This window comes from Monocercomonoides exilis, assembly GCF_001643675.1.
Source record: "Monocercomonoides exilis strain PA203 chromosome Unknown scaffold3-2548433, whole genome shotgun sequence".
Taxonomy (NCBI): Eukaryota; Preaxostyla; order Oxymonadida; family Polymastigidae; genus Monocercomonoides; species Monocercomonoides exilis.
Genome location: NW_027150548.1, coordinates 720,426 through 742,442, shown reverse-complemented (window position 1 = coordinate 742,442; position 22,017 = coordinate 720,426). Strand labels below are relative to the sequence as shown.

At 33.7% G+C, this 22,017-nt stretch overlaps 5 protein-coding genes across 5 annotated transcripts; 3 read left to right on the top strand and 2 right to left on the bottom strand.

The window, feature by feature from the left end:
* Window positions 1-6,339: 6,339 nt before the first annotated feature.
* MONOS_11209 (uncharacterized protein) lies at window positions 6,340-8,112 on the top strand (the record flags this gene model as incomplete). The annotated part of the gene is made up of 1 exon (XM_067863719.1): window positions 6,340-8,112. One exon carries the CDS (start codon window positions 6,340-6,342, stop codon window positions 8,110-8,112), a length of 1,773 nt encoding a protein of 590 aa, XP_067735134.1.
* Window positions 8,113-9,506: 1,394 nt separating this feature from the next.
* Window positions 9,507-10,391, top strand: MONOS_11210 (putative ribosomal protein L23a). The gene is made up of 3 exons (XM_067863721.1): window positions 9,507-9,542; window positions 9,738-10,020; window positions 10,079-10,391. The coding sequence occupies exons 1-3, from the start codon at window positions 9,527-9,529 to the stop codon at window positions 10,161-10,163; spliced, it is 384 nt and encodes a 127-aa protein (XP_067735133.1). The 5' UTR covers window positions 9,507-9,526; the 3' UTR covers window positions 10,164-10,391.
* Window positions 10,392-10,701: 310 nt separating this feature from the next.
* Window positions 10,702-16,152, top strand: MONOS_11211 (uncharacterized protein; the record flags this gene model as incomplete). The annotated part of the gene is made up of 3 exons (XM_067863722.1): window positions 10,702-10,723; window positions 11,021-11,177; window positions 11,229-16,152. 3 exons carry the CDS (start codon window positions 10,702-10,704, stop codon window positions 16,150-16,152), a joined length of 5,103 nt encoding a protein of 1,700 aa, XP_067735132.1.
* Window positions 16,153-17,391: 1,239 nt separating this feature from the next.
* Window positions 17,392-18,201, bottom strand: MONOS_16951 (uncharacterized protein). Its single transcript, XM_067869828.1, has 3 exons — window positions 17,981-18,201; window positions 17,756-17,919; window positions 17,392-17,708 (listed from the first exon to the last, which is right to left on the bottom strand). The coding sequence occupies exons 1-2, from the start codon at window positions 18,191-18,193 to the stop codon at window positions 17,791-17,793; spliced, it is 342 nt and encodes a 113-aa protein (XP_067735131.1). The 5' UTR covers window positions 18,194-18,201; the 3' UTR covers window positions 17,392-17,708; window positions 17,756-17,790.
* Window positions 18,202-19,026: 825 nt separating this feature from the next.
* On the bottom strand, window positions 19,027-19,272 carry MONOS_11187 (uncharacterized protein; the record flags this gene model as incomplete). Its single annotated transcript, XM_067863694.1, has 1 exon — window positions 19,027-19,272. The coding sequence occupies one exon, from the start codon at window positions 19,270-19,272 to the stop codon at window positions 19,027-19,029; it is 246 nt and encodes an 81-aa protein (XP_067735130.1).
* Window positions 19,273-22,017: the final 2,745 nt, after the last annotated feature.

Genomic DNA, 22,017 nt, shown 5'->3' with positions numbered 1-22,017 from the left:
TTTCAAGATAACCTGAATAAAACAATATCAATACAAATATAGAGAATATTTCAATCTTCAAAAGAAGAACTTTTCTGTCTGAACACACTTCAAAAAAAGTTTTGAAAAAAGATTTATATATTGAGATTTTTCTTTGATATGGATTTTGAAAAAATCAATTTTAACGATGAAAAGAAATAAATTTCCGAATTCAAAGAACTTTCCTAAAAAAATAGTGGAACATAGTTTGTTTTCTATAAAAATCTGTAAAATTGCGAAATAATGCAAACTCAGAGAATACTTTTAAATTTGTTTTCACAATAGTAAAATATTTCCGTCATTCACATAAATGCACAGCATGTTGCATTGTTTGTTGTTTTTGTCAAGTGTTCATATCAATTCGATTCAAACCCACAGAGCAATTCACGAACAAAAATAGTTTCTGATGTTGAAAATCTTCAACACAATCATCAACGAACTTCTTTGCATAGCACTCAAAGTTTTTAGTAGCTTTTGTCTTTCCAACATGACAATACAGCGTACACTTCGTCTTTGAAATTGCAACTTCAATTTATAGAAGAAGCCGAAAGTTGAATAAAAAAGCAATCAAAAAAAAATATCAAAAAGAAAAAGAAATGAAAACGGAAGGGATTATAATAATGGATTGAATTTGCTTGTTTGAAGGAAATTTTTCACATGAAATTTTCCATTGTGAAAAAAAAGGAGATATATATTCAGATTATGGAAGCGATAACCTTTATCGCTTCATTTTTTCTTTGTGAACAAAAATAATTTTTTACCAATTTATCACATTGATAAATGCAGTTTTCTATTTTGTCTCCTTCAAGAAAAAGCGAGAAGTGTTCCGCTGTTTGGCAATACATGGAAAAAATTTCATCCAACCAAGTGTCTGAGCTGCTGGAGTTCATGCTGCTGCACACAAACAAGGGGAAAGCTATTTCAGCAAGAATTCAGAAAATGTTTAATGGTTTGTTATAATTTATTATTATTTGTTATAATCAATAATCAAACAATTCACATTATTTCATCAGATACAAACAATTTCGTTTTAATGAGAATTGTCAGCATATATAACAACAAACAAAACATCCACACAAAAGTTGCCTTATTAAAGAGTGTATGTCATGAATACTCTCTTTCGCATTTGCGGCAGTTTGGATTCAGCTGTTCGGCCGGCAACTACAACCACGCAAAACAGAACAGCAGCAATCTCTCCTTTGAAATTGGATCTCCACAAAAACCTCCTATTCCACCTTCAAAGAAAAGTTTCTTTTTTTTTTTAAATAATTTTCATTTCTTTTCTTTTTTATTTTTATAAATAAATGTTTAAAATTATCAAGTGAAGATGAAGCGGTTTTTCAGAAGTTTTTATTGGAAAATTCGACTGAATCGTCTGAAAATATCTGTCGAATTTCTCATTCGAAAAAAAGTCTGCTTTTTTTATTACTAATTTTTGGAACAATTTCTAAAATTGATAAAATTAAACATCTTTTCTTTAATCAAAAAACAGAGAAAGATCATTTTGTTTCTTTTGATGACGATTTTACTATCATCAACAGTGATTCGAATATGGAGCAGGACGATGATCCTCTGAAAAACTATTTCATTCCTGAAGAAAATTCGAGTTATGAATTTTCAGAGAGTAATATTTCCCCCTTTACGAATGAAAATGACAATAACATGGAAGTTGAATACGAAGGTGCTCATTCATCATTGCAGTGTGAAGTTGGAGAACTTTTTGAACAAACACCAATTATTTGTTTGCATGATGATGTTGAGCGTTGTCATGACAGCAATAAAGATATGTTATATCTGAGAAATGAAGATATACGAATGGATACTGACTGCTGTCATTCTTCAAGCAACCAATTTGACAATCAGATCGATAATACCATTATTGAACCAGCTTCAAATTTTGATGACCATCATGTGAATCAAAATGATCACAATAATCTTATCAGATATTCTGAACAATTTATCACTGCACAATTATGGAAATACATGTTGCCTTGCCTCTGTCATTCAAATATTTAGAGTTATTGTGACTCATTGTGGCAAGATTCAAAAAAGAAAAGGAAAACTGTCTTCATTTCATACAAAATTGTTCTCAATTGTGTATTACTCATCGAAAAGTTCATCACCAACGCATTCATTTGACAATTGTTCGTGGACGGAGCCTTTTGCAAGAAATTGGGAAACAAGGCACAGGCTTGAGCAAAGGGCTCAACAAGAATTTTATCTCACATTTACCAACATGTTCAGTGATTTAATCTGTGTGCTGCCAGAATTGAATAACTTGATGAACATGAACATAACATTCCCAAGAATTTGCTGTTGTTGTGGTTCCAAAACAATTGGCGCTTTGGAATCAACGCCGATTATTAGGCTTAATGGAAGCAACATTGTTCAATCATTCAATGAATCATTCACTATTAAATTTTCAAATTCAAACAACAAGGAAGCATTTTGCTCAAATTGCAAACAAACAACAAATCATTTTTCAAACTTGTATATTCTTTCTTTTCCCAAATTTTTTGCCATTTCTCTGGAAAAAGAAAAAGGAAAACATAGCGTGAATTTTTGTATTGACGAAAACATTAGCTTTGTAAAAGAAAATGGAGAAATCAACGCCTTAAAAAAGCATGTTGAAGGAGCTCACAATTATTCACTTATTGCTTTGCTTTTTCACATTGAGAACAATGAAAATGGGCATTTCTTTTGCTTATGCAAACATCACAAATTGTTAAGTTATTCATCTTCAAATCAAAGTTTTGGTTGGATTTATTGCAACGATTCATACGTGTCACACGTTCGCAACAACATTCAAACAATCATTGATGAACAAGCAAGTTGTGGAAACGTACCAATTCTTTCTGTCTATGCTCAAGTGAACTATAATGAGCGGGACTCTGTTGAAATTCCATTTTCCCCAACACTAACGAACAACACGTTTATTTCTCGTCAACAGAATTCATCTGAGAAAACTTTTTCAACAATCTCAAATGTTTTCACTTCACAAGTGCTCCCCACTTCTTCGTTTCAACAGAATAATCAACAAAGAACATCTGTTGAATTTATTTCCAACATTCCAAACACTTCTAACTTCACTTCACAGTATTTCAATACAAACACTTCATCAAATTCATTCATTGAATCAGAAAAAAACTCCATTTCACATCATTCAAGATCAATTGATGATACAACACAATCATTTTCCAACTCATTATCTGTATCAAAAAATGAAAAACAACACGCAAAATCTATCATTTCCAACTCCACATGTAAATCACCAAATAAAATAACTCAAAGAAATATGCATTCAACTTCTCATTATCATCAATATAAAGAATTTTGTTTTTCTCATCCGTTGAAATCTAATGATCAAGCAAGTTCGAAGCGAGAGACAACTGTGCACAAGCAACTAACCAGACTTATTTCCATGCCAAAAACAAAGCTATACGATAAATTTAAAGAGTTGAACATAAAAATGTCTCTCAGCACATTCTACAAAAAAACGACTCACTTAAAGCGTGCCAAAAGGCGTTCTGATCTCTGTGATCTTTGTCAGAGATATGAATCGCTTCAAAAGAGGAAGGAGTATCTAATCACACAAGGAAAGCAACTTGATGCAAATGAAAATGTCATTATGTCATTAATTGAGAATCATAAGAAAATTGCGTCCAATCAACAATCTCACTTTCGTCTTTTGAAAAATAACATATCGAAAGATGAAGCATTGCTTTTGTTCGACTTTAAAGAAAACTGGAATGTGCCTATTAAGCAAAACAATATCAGCAAGGACTTCTACAACAAACATGAGGTGTCTCATCTGTGCATCATTGTCTATCTGAGAAATAAAGAAAATAATATAGAAAAGCATGTTTTCAATTTTTTGTCAAACGTGATGTCACACGATTATCGTTTTGTAATCGACTGTCTCGATAACGTGTTGAGATTGAGTTTTCTGCAACAAAGAAAGACTTTTCATTTTATGTGTGACACTGGAACACACTTTCGAAATTCTTATCTTTTCCATTATCTCTTATCTGATTCTTCTCGCTTTGCGCGTGGAAAGCATTGCACACTTTCATTCTTTTGCGAGAAACACGGAAAGTGTGAATGCGACGGAGAATTCGGTTATTTGACAAGGTGCATCAACGACAACATTGACGGTGAAACAGAGTTGAATAATATTGATGACTTGATTGAGTTTTTTCAGAAATATTCTCTTAATGGAATGTCTCCTGAAACCAATTTGAATGAATCATCAAATTCTATAAGAAGATACTTTTTAAAGTTTGTTTTCTTTTCTTGTGTTAATATAATGTTCATTTTTTTTTTGATTACAATTTCAGATACATTCCAAGCAATATCATACTATGGAAGAAAATGGAAGTTCAGTCATTGAAAACGTATTTGTTTTACGAAAAACGAGGGAAGGAAATTTTTCGCTCTGTCTTTTCACCGAAAAACTCTGAAGGCGAATCAAGAATAGCATATAAGGAGTCGCGATCAAGAGACGAAAGGAAAAGAAAAAACAATGAATGTTTCAAGTCAAATCCTTCAAAGAACATAATTGGAAATCAAACACAAAATATGCTAAATAATAGAATTAATAATTGTTCAAATTTTCGTGATTGCAGTTTATCTTCAATCTTTGTACCTAATATTTGATTTTTCACTTTTTTTGATGAATCAAACTTTTGTTTTGAAAACAAAAAATATTTTTCCAACAGGAATGTTTATTGCTCAAGCTCTAATTATTATGTTTTTGACATAATTTTGGGGTACTGCTTTTTTGCATTGATGCAATGAAGTGGCTAGGCTGATTCCATCCTGGGATTGTGCTGTTACCGGTCCAGCACAATCCCTTGCAGGCTTTGGGGCCAGAATCAGCCTCCCAGGATAAACTCCCTATTGGTTTCATTTTTTGTTTCATAACAAAAGTTAAATTCATTAGTCGTTATTTAGTGAATGTCGACATTCACAAAATTTTGAGAGTTCTCATACATTTGCATTTTTTTATCTCATTTTTGATTTCAGCGGATATCAAACTTATTTCTTCTTATTGTCCTGTTTTTGAAAAGTTTTTGAAAAATTCAAATCATGCACAATCAGGCTCTAGAACAAAGAACGAAAAAGAGGAAACAATGAGCAGCAGTATGTGAAGCCTTCACTTCCATGGACAACAATTGGGTTTGGGCTGAAGCATCTTCCAAACGATTTCTTCGATCAGATGTTTGTCGATGAGGAATCTGTGATTGATGAGGAAGTTAGATTAAGCACACTCACAGTGAGCGGGATGCATGAAGAACAGAGTCGAGTGGTTGTGATAGAGAGGATGAATTGCAGCAAAGAAATGATTGTGGAGACGGCTGGGCAGGTGTATGTGCGATAAATACAATTTGCATTTGAAGAAGTGGAATCCACACTAACTCCATTTCCAACAACGCATTCTTCATTCATGAAGATAAGTTCAGGAAAGATATTGATCAGCGTGTGTTCGCTTGAAGGAGCGTGCTCAGCTGGGGAGGAAATGGTGCTAGTGTCATTCTGTCTGATATTTGTGGAATGAGGGAGATGCTCAATGGGGAATGTGAGCGTCTCGTGGCTTTTATTTTTGAGTGAGGCTGTAATTCTAATAGATGAAAACACTGAAGTGAGTGTGCTGAAACTCAATAATATTAAGGCAAGCAAGGACTGTTTAAAAATAAATGGAGGTGGGAATGTGAAGATGAAAAAAGTGGAATCAGGAAATGTGAAGATAAAAAATGGATGGTTTATGAATATTTGTGGAAGAGGACAAGGTTCAAATAACAGAGAAGAAAGTGAGCTTTCGTTTTCCATATTATCATCTTCATTTGAAAACGTCACATGTGTTAATGAGAGTGCAGGGATGGTTGATGTGAAATGATCGAAGGAAATGTAGAGTTTTCGAACTGTTCGTTTGGTGGGTGTTCATCAAAAAGAAAGAAAGTGAAGATGATGGATCTTTTGATGCGCAAAAATATTTAGATGAAGCAATACTTGCTTGATGGGAAAACAAATGAAAAAAATTTGAATGAGGAAGTTGATGCTTGCAAATGGAATGTGTCACTTGTTGAGGTGAAAGAGAGCTCAGGGGAGATAAAGGATACGAGTTTTGTGAACTGCTCTGATGGAGGTCTTTCTATTTGTGGAGGAAATGAAAATATTGTGAAAGTTGAATTTGTCGATAACAATCCGTCCATTGAAGGATCTTCATCATTGAGAAGAAATTTTATCTGCTAAGATTCAGGAACATCGAAAGCGGTGAGTTTGAAAGGAGGAGATGGATTGGAGAGAAACGCATCACTTTGAATGTTGAATGATGGGTGCTCTTTTGAAGGAATTGTTTCTGAGAGAGATTCATCACTTTTCATTCCTGTGTTGGAGAGTGTGGAAGCAAAAGAAGAGACAGATAGAATGAAGCTGACATTCAAAGGAATGCTTCTTGTTCCATGCAATCTGTCATTCTCAGTTGTGAAGAGGAAGGGAGAAGAGAAAGAGATTGTAAAATATGATTTTGATTCAAGTGAGCATTTATCAGAAAGAGAAGCAGAAGGAAGTGTGGCAAGAGATCTCATCAGCAGTTGTGGAGATGAAATCGAGGTGAGTGTTTCTGTTTTGTTTGGGAATGCAGAATCTCCTTCTTCAACAAATTCATTCATTCTGAAAAATGCAAGCATTACTCCTCCAAAAGATGATGAAAGGATTGTTGAAGGAGGAAATGAGAAGAAGTCGTGGTGGATTGTTATTGTGATTGCATGCTTCATATTTATAATTTTGCTGACAATAATTGTTGTTTTGGCTGTTCGATGGAGGAAGGTTAAGAATGAAGCAGAAGATCTGAGAGAAATTGTGAATGACAACATCAGAAAAGATCCGAAGGCATTTGAGATGGTGACGATGGAGATGTCACCTGAGGAACAGTGGAGAAGAGCAGAGAGGGAGGCAGAGAAGAAGAACGATGAGAGAATTAAGAAGAGGGTGTATGAGAAAAACTTGGGTCATTCGGAGTCATCAGAGCATCTTTTGGCTGAAAGTGGATCAACTGAATACATTTTTGGAAAAGATTCTGATAAAAATGGAGAATGGGATTTGGAGAAGGAAGAAGAAACACGAAAGCGAACTTCATCACCATCCATCTCATCAGCAGATACAGAAACCGCATTTGTTCGAGGGGAGGATTTGTTTCCCACAACTTCATCGATGTCGAATCTGGTGGATGCAATGGCATGTTCATCGCCTTATGAAAAGTTGATTGTGGATCTGAGAGATTCGTTGTTCATGTTGCTTCATGGGAGGAATGAGAAGAAAGATCTGGCGATTGGCACTCTGAAGGAGAGGGAGATGACAGGAGTGCAGATGCTGTTCTGGGTGGCGAATGGAGCTTTGCACTCGCTTGAAGATGAGGAAGACGAACTTCCCTCTTTGCGAGAGCTGAGTCCGCACATTGTGCTGTTCTCGGAGCACATGGTGATCTGCATTGCGCTCCACTCCGACTGCTCCTCGTCATCTGATGATTCGGATTCATCCTCAATCTCATCAACCACCATTGTGACATCTGCAAGTGAGGAGGATGATGATGATGATGAAAGAGATTCTCTGCCCTCATCAGCGTTTGAGGATGATGAAGACAAGTGGAAGGAGTGTTTGAGGTGGAAGGCGCCAGAGCTGGTGATGAACCGGAAGATGGGAGCAACAGAGAAGTCGGTGGCATTCTCGATTGGGATGATGCTGTGGGAGTGTGTGACACTCGAGATCCCGTTTGGAGAATACGAAGGGGAAGTGGCAGGGCAGAAGATTGCTGATGGAGAGAAGCCGGATGAGAGGGGGATTGAAGAGAGTGGATTGAAGAATGTGGTGAATGCGTGTCTGTCAGCAGAGGCATCGAAAAGACCGACACTCACTGAAGTGAAGAAAGAGCTGGTTGGGCTGTTTCCTTCTGGGACATTTGTTGTGACGATGACAGATGCAATCATTCTTGAGGAAAGCAGCGAAGAGTTGGAAGAAAACGATAAGAGCAAAGAATGCGAAAAAGAAGGGGAAATGGAAGTGAATGAGATGAAAGGCATGTTCGGAGAGGGATGAGAACTGAAAACAAGAAATAAGTTCAAAAATAAATGTTTTACAAGAATGATAGTTTTTTCATCACGTTTGCTTATATTCAGATTAATATTAAAATAGACTTCAATAAGTTTTGAGATATATGTGATGGTAAGTCGAAGGTTTATGGCGATGGGATTTTTGAGATCTGAATGTTTTCAAGTGAGTGTTAGATGATTTTTTGTAGATGACTTTTTAAAGACTTTTTTCAAATTGAAATATTCAAATTTGAACAAATCATATTCAAACATGAAAAAAGAATTAACGAAATTTTCTTTATTTATCTTACAATGAAAAATGTCAATGTTTGGTTGCAGAAATTCGAAACAAAAAACTTTCTGAAAAAAATGAAGAAAACAAGAAACAATCTGGTAAATATCACCTTTGACTTATATGAATTTATTTGTCAAAAGTGTAATTTTTTCATCATGAAGTGTAATATGTGGTATTTGCAATGAATAAAAGCATTGAAAAGAAATTCTTCGATTATGATTTTTTTTTTTTAATTTTATTTTTTTAATTTAATATATTTATATTTTTTATCATTTTTTATTTATTTTTTATTTTTTCGATTTATGTTTTGTTTTGCTATGTTTTCTAACCTCAACGAAGAATAAAAAAGTACGAACAAAATTGTTTTTGTTGAAAAATATTTTCTTCCATTCAAGTTCCTCCATTTGTTTCGTTGATTCAAATTTTTATATTGATGACAAATAAATGACGCTCACATATTAAACTGCTTTGCAATGTAACAATTCATATCGCAAAAAACATGATTCAAGAAAATTTTTGTTATGAAATTTGAAGTGATTTGCAATCATTTTGCTTTTTCGGTTTTGATGCAGCTCGTGTTTTTCAACATTTACCATATGCAACAAGTCTTTCATACTGCAGAATGAAAACGCTTGTTACACGGTTCTTTCATTTGTGTAATGCATGAATTTTGCAGTATTCCAAAACTACAAGTTCAACCTTCTTATTCACAGACTGAATTTTCAAAAGGATAGCTAAAACAGTCTTCAAATGCTCAATCTTTCCACATTTCAGTTGCATCAAATCGAAATAACGGAAGCCTCCGAAGATTTTGACTTATAAATTAAAAGGAAAGAATGATGATATTATTTACAAGCTAGAGATTGTGAAAATATATAAAATTCTAAATTTCTGTCTCATTATAACTTATTTTTTTTTCAAATTTTTGTTTTTTAAAAGCATGTTTATCATCAATGAAAATAAAAACTATTTTATTCTAATTCAGCACTAACTCATTTTAGATAACTATCCGTTTTTGGATCTATTCAAATTATCAAATTGAATTGGTATAAAATATTCCCTTTTTCATTTTTTTGAAGAAGCTGATCTGAATTCAGCAACGGAATATTCATCAATATTAATTCAGATGAGAACTGTTAGAGGTTTGTTGTTCTAATTTTATCTTCCGGCTAATCAAAATGCATTATTCATCTATACATTATTAATGATAATTTGAAATTTTTATTTTTATTAACTTATGAAAATTTCCTTTTAACTATTTTTGACGTTTTCATAATTGTTAAATGATTCTTACATATAAATGTGCAAATATTCGATTTAAAAATAAACGTGCTTAGCAAAGCAACACAAAATACGTCGGTCAGTTCATTTCAGACGTCCAAAAACTTTATATCTTCGTAGAAAGCCAAAATTCCCCCGTAAATCTGCTGCTCCAATCAAAGGACATGACTTCTACGATCTCATCCGTTATCCGGTTACAACAGAGTCAGCCATGCAAAAGGTTGAAAAGTTGAACACTCTTGTTTTCATCGTTTCAATGAGTGCATCAAAACCAAAGATTAAGAGAGCTTTTGAAAAGCTGTACAACGTAAAGATTCGCAAGATTAATACTCTTATTACGTTTGTTTTATAAAATTAATTTGTATGATTTATTTATTTTATCAATTATCAATTTTAGACCGAAGGGAGAAAAGAAAGCTTACATCAGATTGCTTCCTCAATATGAAGCCCTTGATGTTGCTAATAAGATTGGTGTTGTTTAAAACAATTCAAATCTTCTCATCAAGAAAATTCTTTTTTTTAAAATATAAAAAACTGAAAATTTTTTCTTTTTCTATTTTTTTTTATCGAATTTGTCTCTATGACGTACTCGGCTCATAATGAGCTTTATGAAAATGTAAATTGCTGCATCACAAATTATTTTTGTTTATTGAGAATTATGTATCTTATGATCAAGCTAATTAAATAAAAATTATTGATTTGAATTGTGGGTTTCAACATTTTTTTTTCAAAAGATGAATATCATGAATTATGATATTTATTGGAATGATTTTTCTCATTATAAAAGTAATTTGGTTGCATTCTCCTATTTTCTGAAGGTATGACTATGCTAACTGTTTTTAAAAGTTTAATTTTAAGAATTATTGTTATTTATATTTCGAATACTCGGGCTTTCGCATTTGAAGGTCTGTATTATTATTTGAAATTATACATTTTTCAATCCTTCTTTTTTGCATTTTTTACGTGAATTGCTTTTTCATTATTGTAAATTTTTAATAATAACTCAAATAATTCGAATTTATGAAATTGACACTTACAAAAGGTATTCGTAGAAAAAATTCTTGAGGTCATAAATGTATTAGCTTTTTTAAAAGGTGGTACTATTCATTCGTTTTTATAAAATTTCATTTTCTTATTATTGAATATTTTGGATTTATCATTCAATGCCAATTCAGAGCATTTAATGAATACATCTGCTACACTTTCAAAAAATAATCCGACAAACGAGTTATCAGTATCTTCTTTTGTTAAAATAAGTTATTGATCGAAATTTAAAAATATTGTGATACTTCCTTCTTTTTATTTGAGTTTGCTTTTGTTTTGCCTTCAATTACATTAGTTGGCGCATTACCATCGTTTGAAAAAGAGATAGAACAACAATTTTCTTTTGAAGGTAACTTTTTTTGCGGTCGGCAGCAAACGCAATCAAATGTTACAACGACTTCTTCTTTAATTTCTTCTTCTCATTGTTGGGTTTATCAGCAGCATCTTTCAGAGTCTGACTTATTGTTTTTGCAAGATTCAGGATCGAGTCCCTTTTCTTTCAGATTACCCTCTTTTTTAGAACGCAATAACATCCTTTCTGATTCTTCTTTGGGATTTGATGATGATTTCATGAAGTTTAATGGAAGAAGTGAATCGCATCAAAAAAATTACACACGAGATTTCCCAAGGAAAATGATTTCAGTGTGTCAGCAGCCTCCTTCGATTGCTTTAAGAATTTCAACATCCGAGCCCAGAATATCTCAGTCTCATAACAGCACACATTCATTGGATGAATTAGCAGAGCAGGTAGAGCAAACAGAGCAGCCAAGCAATTCTGTTCTTTCTGAGGAAATTACTCCTGACAGTCAAAAAATGCTGGAAGAGAGAAGAGACAACGAACAAAGTTTGCGGAACGAAAGGCGAGCTGCAATGAAAATGACGCCTTGGATGAAAAATGCCATTGCATATGAATCTGAAGAGGGATGCATTCCTATCAAGAGGAACTATCCAATTGTTGCTGTGCATGCAACACAGATAGAACAAGCAGAAAAGGGGCAATTGCAATTACAGTCATATTCACATGGTGAAGGAAGAGAAGAGGAAAGAGAAGGGGAAAGAAAAAGAGAAGAAGAAGACGGAGAAGACGGCACGCATTCGCAGGATGCGCGTGAGGGGAAGCAGCAGAATGATGAAGGCGGAGAAGAGGGAAGAGAAGGTGAGGGTGAGGGAGAAAGAGAGGGAGAAAGAGAAGGAGAGGGAGAGAGAAGGAGAGAAGGAGAAGGCGATGGCAGCAGCAGAAGCAACAATGGATCAGGTGATAGTTACAATAACAGCAATGATGATAACAATGGCAATGATAATGAAGATAACAAGGAGGATAACAATGATGGAAATAATAATAATAACAGTGGTGATGATGACAAAGATGATAAAGAGAAAGAGAAGAAGAAGGAAAAGGAAAAGGAAAAAGAAGAGAAAGAAGAAGACGACGACGATAAAGACGAAGAAAAGCAGAACAACACACCAAATGATCAAACTTCAGAAGAACTTATGAGTCAATCCAAAGACAACCAGCCATCTCTCAATAAGCACAATGAAGCAAATATTTCCTCTGAGTCTCACTCCATCCGCAGCGACAGCCAAAGCGCTGAAGTTGAGCAGCCAGAGTCTCCTGTGTTTGCAAGCACAGATTTCAGACCTTCCATTCAGAGAGGTAAAAGAGGCAGCAGAAATCTGAACAGGATGATTTCTCCCTCGATGATCAGGCACTTGCAGAATACGACAGAACAACTGCAGTTGCAAAGAAGCAGCGGAGACTCATTCATTTCTGAGCAGAATGACAGAACATCTGTTATATCTTCATTGCCTCCTGTTCCTTCTGCGTCTTTTGCATCTTCTTCCGAGAGTCATCTTCAAACACATCCTGCGTCTTCTTCTTCATCTTTATCTTCGCATTCTCCTTCATCTTCTTCTGATCTGTCTCTTCACAGCCATCTCTCATCCAACTTGTCGAGTGTGAAAGGAGAAGGGAATGCCAATGAAAGCTCGTCTTTCTCTCATCTGCAGCCGTCTTCAGAAATCAAATCATCTTCAGATTCGTCTTATCCGTTTGTTTCCTTTGCGACTTCGCTGCTTTCTTCGATTCAGCCAATTTCTTCTCTCTCTGAATTGGCTGGGCCACACACAGCAGAAGAGATGAATGACCCATCCATACACAGCAATGAAGACAGTACTGCAGATATGAGTGAAGATGGTGTTTCAATTGGAAGAGATAAACATCATAGAATAAGTTTGTTATCAACATCTTCTTCTTCTTCTTCTTCTTCTTCTTCTTCTTCTTCTTCTTCTTCTTCTTCTTCTTCTTCTTCTTCAGAAGGATTATTAGCAAGTCCAGTTGCAAAATATAAAATTAAAACCAAAGCTAAAACAAAATCAAAAGCAAAAGCTAAGACAAAGGCAAAATCGAAATTGAAGACTGATTCAATTAAAGGGCACAATGTGTTGAGCAGCAATGAAGCTAACGAAAGATGTGAAGAGAGCGGAAAGGGCAACGATTTGGGAGGTATTTTGAGTGAAGGCTTGTGTGAAAGAAGAAATGTGGAAAGGATGATTTCGGCCACAGGGGAAGAAGATGTTGTTTTGTCAGAAATTTCTAATGCATTGCAATCAACTGATGGAGAAGAGAAAGAAAAAGAAAAAGAAATTTTTATTGAAAATGTGGAAGAGGGAGGAAATGAGGGAGCTGAAGCAGTTGCGCAAACAGAAGAGCAAAGCAATAATCCACAAAAGAAAAAGAAAGGAAGGAAGCAAAGAAGCGGAAGTTCGAAGAATGCTGATGATGACACGATGAATGATATTGTTTCGTCAATAGCAAATGACATGGATTCGATGGAGTTTGGAGCAAAAGATGTGATTGTGACAGCAACTGGGCAGATGTTGAGGAGTCGCCGAATGAAAGACTATGCGGAGAAGATAAATGAATACGATGAAGAGATATCTGATGCCATTGCTTTTGAAACAGAACGCCCTGATATTGTTAGCGATTCAAGTGAAAAGAAGAAGAAGAAGAAGAAAGGAAGGAAAGGAAGGAAGGGAAAGAAAGGCAAGAAAGGAAGGAGTAAGAAAGGAGGAAGCAGAAAATTGTCGTTTGGGGAAAGGTGCTTCAAGCAGAATACACATTACAAAAGAAAAGAGGAAGAAGTTGCTGCTGAAGAAGGGGAAGAAAATGTGGTGTTGGAAGATGTGCTGGGGAATGTATTGGACGATGTGTTGGATGATGCAGAAATGGAAAGCGAAGAGGAAAAGAAAGAAGATTTTGATGAAATTGGTGATGTGAAAAATGATAAAAGAGATCTGAAAAGAGAAAAGGACAGAAGAAGAAAAAGAGGAGCTACTGTATCTTCTTCTTCGTCGTCGTCATCATCATTAAAAGCTGGGAGTCAACAAGAAGTTAAAGAAAAAGGAAAAAGAAGAGGGAGAGGGAAAGGACGAAGTGATAGAGATGAGACTGAAAGAGAAGAAGCTTCAGTCGCAATGGAAGATGCTGTGAATAGCAATGAAAAAAAGAGTTTGCTTTCAGTTGCAACATCATCTGAAGGAACTGCCAGGCACACGTCGCATGTTCAAAGAAGAGCACCTTCAGAAAGAATTGCCTCTTTAGCCAGAAGCCGCAGAAGTGGAAAGAGTCAGAAAAGTCTCAGAAATACTGATTACATCACCGTGGCTGAGTTGAGTGAAAGATTGGCGAATGAAATGGAAGAAGAAATTGAGTTTGCAAAGAGCGAGCGGTCTTTGCCTTTCCGTCATGTTCGAAAGAATTCACCAGATGATGATACTTCGTTCAGCGTGCGTCGAATTGCGCTGTTTGAGGAGGAGGAAGAAGAGGAAGAGGAAGAGGAAAGAGGGCAAAGTGGATCTGGTGAGGCAGTACTGGATGAAGAAGAAGGAGAAGAGAGGCGAGTGACTGTTCCTGAGAGTGCAGAACAGGTTGAGTCTCAACGGGCTTCTTCTCATTCACAGCCAATCTCAAACTCAAACGCAATCCAAAATCAAGAACAACAGCAACAACAAAATCAAAGAGAGAACAATACAACTGGGACGGACGAGGCAGATTCAACATCACACAACAATTTGTCAAGCAATCTGAGCAGAGACAGAAGCAATGTGAATGAAAATGAAAGTGAAAATGAAAGAAGAAGTGGAAGGGGTGATGCAAATGATGAGCATACCCCACTTTTTGGCAACTTCACAATTGGAATGCAAAACAGCACAGGAGCATCACATCCTCCGTTTCCGATGAGACCAGCTGGATATTTCTATCTGCCAACTTATCCACTTGGCACTCCATCATCAGCTGCTGCACCATTTGCAAGTGGAATGAGAGCCGGAGGAATGATACCAGCAATGCAATCAATACCAGAAATGTCATCATCAACATCATCAGTATCATCAGCTCCTTCAGCTCCTTCAGCTCCTTCAATTGCATCAATTCCTGTGATGCCTCTGATCCCAACTCCACAGCTACTTGCTTCTCCTCAGCCAAACCCATTCACCCGCAGCCAATTGCACCCAGCTGTTCAGCCCAATCCTCATCCCATTCAGATGTCTGCTACTTTTTCTGCTAATCCTCCTGCTTCTACTGCTTCTTCTTCTTCTTCTTCTTCTTCTCCAAGTGGGAGTGTGTTTAATGCTCAGAATGTCACTCCATTAGGATTGTCTGTGGTGCGTCCAGTGATGTTCATCCCAAACGGAGCACCTGCTCCGATGATTGGCTCTGCTCGGCCTCAGCCACCTTTCTTTTCTCCGCTTCGTCCAATTCGTCCTCTCCCTCCAATGCTCCCAGTGCAAACACAATCAACAGGAGAGGTTGGATCAGCACTTAATAGAAACACGGGAAGTTCATCTGATTCGTCTTCTGCTTCATCTTCTTCTGCTTCGACTTCTTCTTCCTCATCTTCAACTTCGACTTCTATTTCTTCTTCTTCTTCTTCCTCTTCCTCCTCTTCCTCAACTTCCTCAACTTCTTCTTCTTCTTCTTTGAGTCGTAGAGAGAGGAGAATGCGCAATCGGCGATCGATATCCACAACAGAATCAATCATCAGAGCAGTCTCACGAGAACTGATGGAAATAGAAATGATGCCTTCATCACCATTACAACATCAAACATCAACATCATCTGATATTCAGGCAAGTCATCGTGCTTCTAATTCATCTTCTGCTTTTTCTGCGAATCAGAATCAATCTCATGTTTCAGTTGGAGCTGCAAATGATGATGTGATTGGGATGTTGGATACTTCTCGTTCTGTGGAAGTGCATTCAGATGGAGACAGTTCTCATTCAGTGACATTGTCATCTTCATTGTCTTCAAATGAATTGTTGGAAAGAGCGCAGCCTTCACAAGAGAGTTCTGGAGAATCAGGTGGAATCATTCAAAGTACCGTCATTATTCAGAATGGCTCTCAAAATGATGCATTGAATGATTCATAAGAAGAAGAAGAGGTCAATCCATCTGCAAGATCAAATGCACATGGAAGAAGAAGAAGAAAGAGAAAGAGAAAGAGAAAGAGAAAGAGAAAGAGAAAGAGAAAGAGAAAGAGAAAGAGAAAGAGAAAGAGAAAGAGAAGATAATATAAGTGTTACGGTTGGAAGTGCTGAGCAAATTGAACCTTCTGTTTAGGAAACATCGAATCTACCAGTTATTATTATTATTATTAATAATTTTTTTTCTTTTGAATCTTTAATTTTTTTCATCGTTTATTCTCCAAAGTGTCATCTTCCTCATCATCTTCCTCCTCATCATCTTCCTCCTCATCATCTTCTTTCTCTTACTTCTTTTCCTCTTTCTCATTTCATATCTCCATTTTATTATTGTTATTATTATTATCGTTATTTTCAGTTCATCTCGGGATTTGTCACCATCTTCACCACTTTCTTTCTTGTCACTTATTCTTTGATGCCTCAATGACTGTTATGTTTGCATATGGCGAAAGCTCGGTTTATTCTTCATCATCTGGTTCTGTCTTCTATTCAGACACTCCTCGTATTCTTCTTCTGCTTCTTATTTTCTACGATTTCTGTGCCCAATTCATTAACTTCTCCTTCTCTTTCTTGTTTTTGCTCCAATTTCTTCAAGTTTAATTGCTTTAAATCCTCAAAAATTCCTCGTTTTCTCTTCTTTCATCATCACGTTCATCTTCACAGTCCCACCCTATTAATTCAAACACTTGAGAGCTTATTCCGTACATAATTACAAATTTATTATTATTTTATTTATTTGACAGCAAAAAGCAGGTTATGCAACTCTTTTGCACCTTCTCTTATGGCGTCTGCTCGTTTTTCAGTTGTTTTTTTTTTTTTTTTTTTTTTTTTTTTTTTTTTTTTTTTTTTGTTATTGGATTAATAATTATAATTATTACAATTTTCAGTGTGTTACTTTCAAGATTGAAAGGAATGTCATTACGGAAAAATGGTGGATTATTTGATGTGTATGTCTGTCAAAAGTTTCTACCTTTCATTCATGTCATTCAGTTGAATTTTGGATTGAAGGGCAAAGGTAGCAATCTTGTTTTAATACTTTATCTTTTAGCATTTGCAGCATTGTTATTGCCCAAGTGCAATCTTTTTTAAAGGGCAAATCATTCATTGCCTGATTAATTATTGATGTAGTTTTATAGTTGCAGTTTTTATTTTTAGAATTCTTATATTTTTGAAAGATTAGCAATAATATCACACAATCAATTAGTATATTTTGCATTTGTGTTATATTGAAATGGTAGATTCACATTTGAAATAACAACAACTTTCAAGTTCTCACATTCTGGACAATAAATTTTTCTTCATAAATAATCCTTTTTGTTGTCTTCAACTTAACAATTTCATAAATATATTCCATGTTAGTTTATCCTCTTCCTTTGTTTCTACGTTTTTAATTGATAAATTGGTTTTTGCATCCTCATTTTCAAAACAATTCTAAACCTCTCCAACGACTCGATATACATCTCATTCTACAAATTTTTCGAAATATTTATCATAAACACTAAAATCTGAAATGGTAAATATTTAAATTGTTTTTTCACAAAAATAAAAAAACCTCAATCAGTAATCAAATTTTGAATAAAAAGTGTGTTAATTTGATTTTCCTGATTTTTTTTTCTTTGAAGCTGATTGCTTTTGCATCTTTTGCATCAAAGACGTCTTTTCTTTTAAAAGAGTTGACCACTGAGTCTGGAAATTAATAACTTCGCTTAATGGTATCTTTTGTAATACAAATATAATAAAAGGTTAAAATCAAAAATGAGAAAATTCCTAATCAAACGATGGTTGAAATTTTATGTTTTGGTGTTTTAGCGTGGATAATGCATCGTGTTTCTGAATGAGGTAATTTATCAATTTCCTCTTTTCCTTTCAAAGCTTTAGCCAAGCGAGGACCTCCCAGCCGCTTGAATACGATGTTTATTGACCCAACGTCATTCGTCTCGTTAAAAAGTGTGTCTAATTGCTTGATAAAATCCTTTAATCTCAAAAACATTTTTGAAATGTGGTTCACAAAAAATTTTTTATCAAAAATATCAAAGTGCTTTGAATTAACTCAACCTTCAATAAATAATTTTTCATCCAATAGAAATTGATGATTGTCCAGAATTTGGGAGGATAAGCACATTATTCTCATTTTTCGCTTATTTAAAAATTTTTAAATAAAAATTTTGAAAAACAAAAAGTGCATTAGCCGGGACTTGAACCCGGGTCGCTAGCTTGGAAGGCTAGCATGCTGCCCCTATACCACTAATGCTTCTTGAAATATAGGTTCTCTTCTTTTATACACTTTATTAATTATAATATCCAAATAGAAAAATATTGAATAATATTTAATTTCTTAAGTTTATTTTTAAGACTTATCATATAATTCCTCATTAAATTATGTGTGGAACATTATTTTCAAATTTGTTAAAATTTCATGAGTATTTATTATTTCAATTTTCTTTCGTACTTTATAATTCATTTCATGTCAAAAATAATGCAATGATGACATCATCAATTAGTGGAACAAATAAATGTACTGATCGTTTGATTAGAGAAAAATTGAAACATGTTATTTTTAAAGATATTTTTTTCAAAAATCTCATACGATAAGGAATTTATTTTGAAAATTAAAAAATGGCAAGATGCTACTTTAGGGGTACCTATTTATTTTATCATATATTTAGTTTTGAAATATTTAACTTTGATATTATCAAAACACCTGAAATAAAGTTTACAAAAATGTAAATGATCATGTTATTGTTTTGAATGTATTTTTGAATACGAAATGAACCATAAAATAGAAAAGTGATCTAAAAAGGTCAATTTCGGAAATTTCTCTGTTTAATCTTCTTTCCATTCTGAAGCCGATCCACCATCTCCAACTTCATATTGAGATGTTTCTGAAGAAGACGAAGTCGAATCATCGTCAACATTAATATTCGGCAAAATATCATCTATATCTGGGACATCATCTTCGCTTTCTTCATATTTTCTTTTTTTCTCCTTTTTCTTTTCATTAATCAACATATTTTCTCCGATTTCCATTTCCGTTTCATCTGTTTCATCAGTATCATCATCATCATGCATAATTTTCAATTTCATTTCATCTCTGCTTTTTTTTTTCAATATTTCATCAGATCGAGATATATCCAATATGAACTGTTCAAAATTATAATTCTTTCTTTTTTTAATCAAAAAAAGAGATAAATAATCAGGTAAAAATTTAATTTTGACCCCATGAGAAGGAAAAAACGACCTCAAATGGCTCCAAAAACCTTCAATTTTGTTTGTACAAGCTTTGGAATCTGGATCGACATAATTACGCTTGTGACAAACAGTTTTGTGAATGTAACCGATTTCTTCAAGGCAATTGTATGCCTTCCACTCATCACTATGTATTTCTGTTCCTTTTTTAATATATTTTTCAATAATTGGAATCAATGTTCTTTTGCTTCTATTTGGAACAATTTGAATTAGTTTTTTTGCTTCATCTTTATCGCTTCTTTTTTCAATAGCTCCAAAAATCCATATTTGTTTCTTCCTCCTCCCTCTTTTGTACTTCCTCCTTCTCCATATTGCCTCATCAATTTGAACAATAACTCCTTCACCACCCAGTGAAATATTTTGTTTGTTGATTAGTTCTGTTGCAACTGTTCTTATTACACTCCCCCAATATCCTATTGAAGATTTCGTAACATCTGTGATCAGTCTGATTTGAGTAACTGATAAACCAATCCACAACATCAAAATAATAAGAAGAATTTGGTTCAATTTCAGATGAGATCCGAAAAAAACTGTGTTCTTGAATGCTGAACGTTTGATTGAGCACTTTTTGCATTTGAAAAATTTGACATATGTTGATTTTTTACATAAGATCATTTTTCGAGCGCATTTTGGACAAGTTGCATTTTGATTATTCATCACTTTCTCGTAGAACCATTTCCAGGTTGAATGAAAGTCTAAAAATATTCGAAACATTGATGAAATAGATTCCTTTTTGCATTTATCTGGTTCGATCATGAAAAATAATGGATCACTATTGCATTATTAATTCATTTTTTCTAAAATTTATGTGATTTTAAAAACACTTTTTTTATATCATCATGAATACGAATTTGTCCATAAAACGAATGAAAAAGACTGGAATCTCAATGAAGCGTTATTTATAAAGATATTTGGGTACCCTTAAAGTAGCCCTTTGCCTAAAAAATTTTTGTGAACGTGGATTATTTCCTTGTTCTTTTGTCATTTGAATTTTCATTAATAAACAAATTGGTTATTCTTTTTGAAAAGTTCCAAATATTTAATATGTGTGATTAATTAAACAAAACATAATTACATAATTTTTTAAAAATAAATCCATGACATTTTTTTTATTATCTGAATTATAATATAAAACTAATTTAATGTGAGATTATTGGAATCGTGGAGAAATTTGATGGATTTATTTCTAAAAATGATCAGTAAATGATCAGTTTTTTTAATTCCACATATTAAACATTTGCGACTTTTCGAAAAGAATTACCCAAATGTGGCAAAATATCACACATCAGGCTTTTTCGTTGAAAAATTATGCACCATGGATAAACTTTTTGTGAACAAAAAATGTTTATAAAACGAGTTCAATTTTTGAAATACGTGCGAGGTCACATGACATCTTGTTCCAATGTCAATGATGTTTGTTAACGAATATGAAAACACAATTTATTTTGAAGTCTGAAAATAAATAATAAAGCAATGAGCGAATCAAAAAATTTTTCTCCAATGTGATGAACGCTTTCTTATTACGAATTTTTTAAAAATCTTATTATGCACCAAAAATTAATTATAAAAATAATTTTTCATTTTCTGTATTGAGTTATATTTATCACAATTTCAATCGGATGCAATCATTAAAAGAAGAGCAAAAACAGAAGTTATTATTTCAGGTTTTGACTGTATGTATTTGAAAATTTCATTAATCAATTCAATGAATTGAGCATTAGAGAGGAATTACGGACTTTCAAACATTTTTCACATTGGAGAAAAATTTTTTGATTCGCTCATTGCTTTATTATTTATTTTCAGACTTCAAAATAAATTGTGTTTTCATATTCGTTAACAAACATCATTGACATTGGAACAAGATGTCATGTGACCTCGCACGTATTTCAAAAATTGAACTCGTTTTATAAACATTTTTTGTTCACAAAAAGTTTATCCATGGTGCATAATTTTTCAACGAAAAAGCCTGATGTGTGATATTTTGCCACATTTGGGTAATTCTTTTCGAAAAGTCGCAAATGTTTAATATGTGGAATTAAAAAAACTGATCATTTACTGATCATTTTTAGAAATAAATCCATCAAATTTCTCCACGATTCCAATAATCTCACATTAAATTAGTTTTATATTATAATTCAGATAATAAAAAAAATGTCATGGATTTATTTTTAAAAAATTATGTAATTATGTTTTGTTTAATTAATCACACATATTAAATATTTGGAACTTTTCAAAAAGAATAACCAATTTGTTTATTAATGAAAATTCAAATGACAAAAGAACAAGGAAATAATCCACGTTCACAAAAATTTTTTAATTTTCAAAATAAATTCCTTATCGTATGAGATTTTTGAAAAAAATATCTTTAAAAATAACATGTTTCAATTTTTCTCTAATCAAACGATCAGTACATTTATTTGTTCCACTAATTGATGATGTCATCATTGCATTATTTTTGACATGAAATGAATTATAAAGTACGAAAGAAAATTGAAATAATAAATACTCATGAAATTTTAACAAATTTGAAAATAATGTTCCACACATAATTTAATGAGGAATTATATG

Excerpts from the sequence above, each read along its gene's own strand:
- MONOS_16951 (XM_067869828.1), bottom strand. The coding sequence starts at position 18,193 with ATGTTTTTGAGATTAAAGGATTTTATCAAGCAATTAGACACACTTTTT. Across the intron at positions 17,920-17,980 it reads AACATAAAATTTCAACCATC|ATACCATTAAGCGAAGTTAT; the intron begins GTTTGATTAGGA and ends GTATTACAAAAG.
- MONOS_11210 (XM_067863721.1), top strand. Across the intron at positions 10,021-10,078 it reads AAGATTAATACTCTTATTAC|ACCGAAGGGAGAAAAGAAAG; the intron begins GTTTGTTTTATA and ends TATCAATTTTAG.